The sequence below is a fragment of the Solea solea genome, chromosome 1 (genome assembly GCF_958295425.1).
Source record: "Solea solea chromosome 1, fSolSol10.1, whole genome shotgun sequence".
Taxonomy (NCBI): domain Eukaryota; kingdom Metazoa; phylum Chordata; class Actinopteri; order Pleuronectiformes; family Soleidae; genus Solea; species Solea solea.
Window position 1 is genome coordinate 11,990,849 of NC_081134.1, and position 6,986 is coordinate 11,997,834.

At 37.9% G+C, this 6,986-nt stretch overlaps 2 protein-coding genes across 3 annotated transcripts; one reads left to right on the top strand and one right to left on the bottom strand.

Moving 5' to 3' along the window:
- Positions 1–64: 64 nt before the first annotated feature.
- Positions 65–4,586, bottom strand: selenot1a (selenoprotein T, 1a). Of its 2 annotated transcripts, none has more exons than XM_058649915.1 (6): positions 4,403–4,586; positions 3,271–3,381; positions 1,464–1,590; positions 972–1,059; positions 632–795; positions 65–535 (listed from the first exon to the last, which is right to left on the bottom strand). In XM_058649915.1, the coding sequence occupies exons 1-5, from the start codon at positions 4,540–4,542 to the stop codon at positions 674–676; spliced, it is 588 nt and encodes a 195-aa protein (XP_058505898.1). In that variant the 5' UTR covers positions 4,543–4,586; the 3' UTR covers positions 65–535; positions 632–673. The 2 variants fall into 2 exon arrangements, with proteins under 2 accessions (XP_058505898.1, XP_058505907.1); XM_058649924.1 differs by having other exon boundaries at positions 628–795.
- A 70-nt stretch (positions 4,587–4,656) lies between these two features.
- LOC131472593 (PWWP domain-containing DNA repair factor 3A-like) lies at positions 4,657–6,986 on the top strand. The gene is made up of 6 exons (XM_058649935.1): positions 4,657–4,833; positions 5,448–5,587; positions 6,143–6,238; positions 6,320–6,505; positions 6,630–6,718; positions 6,831–6,986. Exons 2-6 carry the CDS (start codon positions 5,531–5,533, stop codon positions 6,955–6,957), a joined length of 555 nt encoding a protein of 184 aa, XP_058505918.1. The 5' UTR covers positions 4,657–4,833; positions 5,448–5,530; the 3' UTR covers positions 6,958–6,986.

Consider the following 6,986-nt stretch of genomic DNA (forward strand, 5'->3'; position numbering starts at 1 on the left):
TTATCATTTGTAAAACCATTTTTTTTTTTTAACATGTATCAAACACCACAATGTCACAGTTAAATAGTTACAATAGGTTTTATTAATCTTCTTAGTTCTCCCAAGGTATGCAAATATAAAAAATATTCAGAAATCATACCAAGACATAATTCCCTAATGTTATTTTCACAATGGTGATGATTTTAAGGGTTGCATTTTCTACACAGCTAAGCTACGTTTAGAACAGTTAACTTAAAAATTCTACATATGGCTCAGTGGTACAAATGACATATTTGTTTAGTTGACATGGGTCATTATATATGCAAATATTAAGACTGTTATCACTTGGATGAAATCTGCAACTGTAGGAACAGTACGATGACAGAATGGCCAGCGCTGTTGCCATGGATCCCACTCTGGTGTCAGGGGCAGGATGTCTCAAAGGGACAAAGTAAAGAGTGATGGGAGCATCCAGTCTGTGCTAACAGTCTTCCTGCCTTCAGCACAGACCTTCATAAACATCACTTCACAGTCCAGTGAGAAACCCACCTCAAACCTAAGACAGGCATAGAGCAAAGGCAATCTTATAAGCATATGACATAAAAGTATGCATGCACTATTAAGGGAAAAAAAAAGATGAAATTGTACTTGCATGGAGGGGCTTTTAGCTCCAGCCAGGAATTGAAAAGTCGGGTTAAGAGTGGTGGGGTTTTGTGTTCATGTGAACGTTCATTTTCATTTCATTGTCCAAGATTTGCACAAGCTGCTGCATGGAGGGCAAGTGACCCGACTCCAGTTTTGACCACACCGGCACATCTTTTGAAAAGACATTACAAACTGTATTAACATTACTGGAGAAAGCACCAACAGAAGAAACCTCCACCAATATCACATAAAAAAATATAAAAACTATTCTGAATCTGGATCCATGTCAGGGTCTGTTTACAGCCTAAATCACCAGTTTTGTCAAATCAATGTTTTGTCACACTCACCATTTAGTGTGATTTCAAAAGCTCCTGTGGACATCAGCTGATTTTCAATCATATTGCTGAAGAAGAACACCATCATGCAGGCATATATCTGGAAGAGGCAAAAGAAAATTGATTTAAACCAACAAATCCATGTTTACCAAATCTTTCTTCAGATAGAAGATTACTTATTTGGAAAACAAATCCAATGTTGTCAGTCACTGGCCATTCTGCTACTAAGGCTTTGGCAAGTCTGAAACCCAGGGGATTAAAGGTCCCAGCCAAACAACATGAAGACCTTGAAGGTAAAGCTAATGAAATCCTATGAGTTGACTTGTATGTCTACGACTGCATCATGAATGCAGCCACACCAGACATTTCTATATTAAAGCCATGTTTCTAGGTGATAACTCCTGTGACGACCTGTAAAACAAAAGCTCAGCAGCGTCATACAAACAGACTGTGACACAACAGAATTACACTACTGGTATAAACAGTAGTTCTAAGAAACATTACCTTATTGGTCTGGCCCCACTCCCAAAAGCCTGGGGCTTGCATACCCAAAAGGGCAAATGGGTCCCTGCCGATTATTATCAGCCCAATCACCAGCAGTTTGAACACGGACAGGAAGGAAGCGAAGTGTCTGAGGAAATAAACCAAGAGAAAAATATTATAAAAGAATAATAATAATATATATTATTTTTACACTCCATTTCAAACTGTTATAGTATTGTGAAGACAAATCACATTTCCTCCAACAGTGTAATCTTACTGCATTCTTTCCCCCCTTTTTAAGCCAGGTATGTGTACAAAAGGGTTGAAATAACATTACAGCCTGTAAATTAAAATGAAAAGTGTTTGTGTGCTTTACCACTGAGCCACAACGTTCTGTAAATGAATAACACACAGTTTCAATATGTGTAGAATAAGCAAGAAAGTGGAGGCAACATGTGGCTTAGCAGAAAGTGTCTAGAGATTTAATAGCTGAAAAACCTCAAGATGCTAAGGTACACAAGTGAAGATGTTTCACTAGCATCTGCTGGTGGTTGCCAGCACCTGGCATTAATCCCAGATAGTATATTCTAGTAGTACGCCTTATATTGTTAATGCATTGTTTGAAGACTTCACCACCTTGATGTTTTAAAATACATTACTCCTGCATGAATATTTCTTATATAGGTCAAGGTCAAATGTTTTCTCGTAAAATAATAAACCAACGTTAACAGGAGCCTGCAACCTGTTCACTCTGGTTTTCCTACCTTTAAAATGTAACCAGTGTGTCTGGTTAATCTTTAACGTGAACAACTAAGAGAAACATTTCAAGAAAAGTATTGGCTGGGGATTGGGATATTCAGGGTACGGAAAACAAATCTCTGGTGGGTTTATTAGACTTCAATAGATGCTAATAACAAAGTGATGAGTTGTTGAGGGTGTCAGTGGAATTGCCACACCTTTAACTACTACACCTGGGACTGACACACAGGCTAAACTCATGCAGACGACACCTCTGAATCATAGTCTGTTTCTAGGCTGCGGACACATAACAAACCACTAACTTCATATTACATTAAGACTTGAAGAATAAAGCATCACCAAACTCAAAACAATGATTACACTTAAATGCCAGTGTGCATGTAACTAAAGCATATGCGAACAAAACAAAAATTAGTGGACAATTATAAGATATGGGAAGGAATATACTGGCACCAAGGTAGCAATTCATTCATCCACAACAATTTCCCATATCATTCTATACACATTGTAGTGCTTAAGAGGGTCTGAACAATTTAAATTATAAAATGTATTGTTCCGTGCCAATTTCTTTGCATAAGTAATTCATATTTTTGACAGTATCTCATGTTGCAATGCTGCAAATTGCAACATCACTGCATGTTTAAACATTTAGAATGCATATTCATTAGGAACACAAATTATTAAAAACAATTAAAAAAAAACAAGCAATTAGTCATCCAAATTCTGTTCTGTTGTCCATCAATATTAAAGGTTCATAGTTACACTCTAATTAGACAGCTGTGCGGAACATCATGCATCGCTGCATTGGTTTCAGCAAAGTAAATTAATAAAAATACATTTGCAAGCACATTTCAATAGGACAGATTTACTGGGATAAAATATTACAAAAGAATGCATCTATATCTACAAAACCAGCACAGCCAAGCTCACTGTTCATGATTAGCCTGACTGCATGAGAATTCTAATTTGTCTGTCAAATCACAGCTTATCCCAGGCAGCTTTCAGGCAGCTTAAACAAAGAAGCATATAATCCACTTTTAACAAGACAATCTCCATTGCTGTCTCGTACCGATAGAGGGGCATAGGTTGATAGTTCTCCCCTTCAATACGGATGTCTGGGTACCGCTGGTATAAGGCCTGCATGTACTCCTCAAACACCCGCTTGTACCCTCAGGAAATGCTGTGTGAAGAAAAACAACCCATTAGCAACAGGACCTATACTTACACGATTGCAGAAACAAACTAAAGGCTGGATTGTGACAAAACACTGACATGAATTTCAACAGATAATTTTGTTGAAGTTTCATTACTTAAAATAAATCATATTTATATATACACATTTAAAAAAAACCCAGAATCATTTGGTAATAGATTAAGATAAGACAGTTCTTCATTAGTCTCAATGGTCGACATTTACAGAGTGTCACAGCAGCAAAGACAGTAAAGATAAGGGGAATAAATAATAAACATACATTTTCATACCTGTATAAAATATCACCAACAAGACTATAAAAAGGTAAAAATACAATATGCATTACGGACATCAAGATAAAAAAATATATATATTGTATGAGCTTGATATTTACAGTATAAAACATTGAACATGAAATATTGTACATGTACTAATATTGCACTTATGTGGAATGACAATAAGCACGTGGGATGAGTAACATGTTGCATGTGGTCTAAAATGATTAACTGGTTCATCTTTGCAGCACTGGCCTCAATATGGATGCCTTAAGAAAAAGGTTGGGACTCAATGGTTTAATGTGTATATATTATGTTATTGATATATTTAATTCGATTTGCTTTATTCGGCAGTCAATATTAGGTATTATCCTTAAAATCAAAGAAAAATATTATCATCGTTTAAAGAAATATGAAATCACCACGTTAGTCGACAGGTGACTGTCACTCGAACGGTCTGTCGGAAACTCGCCCGTTTGACAGCGGAGGTGAAATGTTTCACCAAATATCAATGGCAGGATATCATTTTAAAACGTACTGGAAACACTTCCTTCGGTGTAATTTAAAAGTGGCTTTTACTCAAAATGAATTATTTCCCCGAGACTGTCGTGCTAGCATAAGACGACTTCCTGCTAGTTAGCTTCTAATGGGATTTCGGCCTTCGGTGTTGTTAGCCGGCGGAGCTTAGCATGCTCGCGATGACTCGCCAGATTTACGCCTGTTTATCTACTTACCAGATCTGGAACTTGAGGAGAGGCCCCGTAGCAAACTGCATCTTCATCTTCTTCACGCCGCTGCTGTCACCAGACGTGGCGCAGCTCAGCGAGAAAACCCCGAAGGCGAGGAGAGCAAAACGTAGCCACTTCATCGCCATCGGTTCCGGGGTATGTTTCCTCCGTCGCTCGCTCCGAAGCAGAGCGGTGGAGAAGGGTCTAGCTGCAGACCCGCAGACCACTCAACGAAACGCCCCTTTACTCAACGAAACGCCCCTTTACTCAACGAAACGCCCCTTTACTCAACGAAACGCCCCTTCACACTACACGACACTCTGATTGGCTCTCAAGAGACTGCGTCTGAAACGTGATGAAGTTTACGTTGACCGAGTATGAAGAGAGAACCCGAAAAAGTAACACGGGAAAAACACGGGAAAATGACGGAGGAAAAGGTAAGAATGGATAAAAAACACATTTTGATATTGAACACTGGATGAATAGTCATTATTTGTATCCATTAAATCAATTAAGTGCAGTTTATTAACCAGTAATGTCTGCATGCTGTAACGATAGCGATTGTAACAGCAAGCAAGACGCAGCGATTTTCTCCCTTTTTTTTCTTTTTTTCCTTTTTTTCTTTTAATTATATGTACAGGTTATAACATTGACAATATAACATTGTCTCATTTTCAACCAAGAAACGTATAAGATAAACTATATGATCTCTATATATTAGTATTTATCTGTTTTTTAATCTTTAAATGACTCTGACAAGTTGCACACAGCTTTGCTCATTTGAAAACGTGTGACCTCAGTTCTACAATTGTTAAGATAAAAGATTTGATGATGAATAATATTTTTCATGTTTAGAAATTAGAAGTTCTGTTGAATCACAGTCAACAGTGTCATTTGATTTGATTTATTTTAGTTAGCCTGCATATATTTTAGGACAGGGAAAGTCTTACAGGCAAATGCAGTCCAGTTCATTACTACTTAACTACTTAATTAAAAATGTTTCCATGTTAAAAATACAAAATACAATTTTAATTTACATTTTCTCTTATAGAGCAACACTACGTTCAGTGAAGGAGCAGACCCTGAGCTGAGGAGATGCGACTCGGACACTGATCTGCACAAAAAAGGGGAGCTATGCAAAGCTTGTGTCCCATCTGCAGGGACACCAAAGGTCAATGGTGGAGTACGGTGGTAAGTCCTAAATTATCAAATATTTTTTCATTTCAACGCTGAAAGGCTTTAATTTCCCCATGAGCCTTATGTATTATGAAATGTGATGTTAATTCTGTTTGTCCTGACCATGGATAACTGTGACCATCAAACTAATCAACTCGTCCATTTGAGTATCAGAAACTCAAAATAAGTAAAGTAAAGTAAACTAATGCTGGAGCCATTTCATCTATGTGTACTGTACTTCATGTGTGTAGAATCTTAAGTCAATGTGTATTTTATTTTCACTCTTGTTGAGAATTTAGATATTGAGAAAAAGTTTCAAGATTCCTGCATTTTTATAGATGCCCCTGATAATAATGATTGTTCTCAGAAGTAATGTAACAATTTGCCTCTCAGACAGGCTTATCTGTATATCCATTTAGGGCAGTGATGTTACTGTGGCCAAACAAGTTGCCAGCCAGGATGACACCTCTTATCAGAGGAAGTGCAAATAATCAGGGAAAGAAAATGTCTTATTCAAAGTTCTTAATCACATGTATTCAGTGTTGCATATTATGTGTAATTGAATTTTAGGAAAGGGCCCAACAAGCCCAACAGAAGCGACGCGAGTTATGTTGTCTGTTAACCAGTGTAATCACAGAGGATCAGGGCATGCTGCAACACCTTAAAGTGAGTGACAATGGCATTTAGTGTGGTGTTTGTGCATTTGTATATGAATACCCAAACTAAAATCCTATACAATTTTTATAGAACATCATCACAGGCAACACGGTGTCTCCTTGGGCCAAGAAACAGGACAGGGTCATCCTTCTTTTTGAAGATGATGAACAAGTGGACAAAGTCATGCACTTCTTGTCTGAAGTACTCGAACGTACTGAGACAGACAAGAAGTCTGCAGATCCAGTGGCATTCGTAATGGATGTACTTTTGCCAGAGGTGAGATCTCAGACACTGACACTGATTTGTAGACTACATGTTTTATATGACTGCATATGTCTGTCTCCTTTTAACACATGGTCACTGTCTAACACAATCTTAAATCTTAATCTTCATGCCACAGGCAACAGTATACGCCCTCGGAGCTGTTCACTCCATCTCCCTGGACAAAGCCAAGGAGATGTACATGCGTGGCACAGAGTTTGACTCAAGGTAAGCCGGATAGTTTAGGAAACTGTTAATCCAATTTTCAGTTTATATCTTATTATGTATTTGAGTGTCTTTAACGACTTCATTATTTTGCTATATCGTTTTGTCTTGTCAGCGAGATAACCCAGCTTGGGGAACAGCTTCAGAGCCACATTTCCTCAAAAGCGAGGCAGAAACTGGATAGCTTCCTGAGCAATTACAAGAAAGCCTTGGAGTGTGAGGAATTCCTCAGGCGCCTGTAATCCCTGGGTAGTGAATGTGTCTGCTGGAT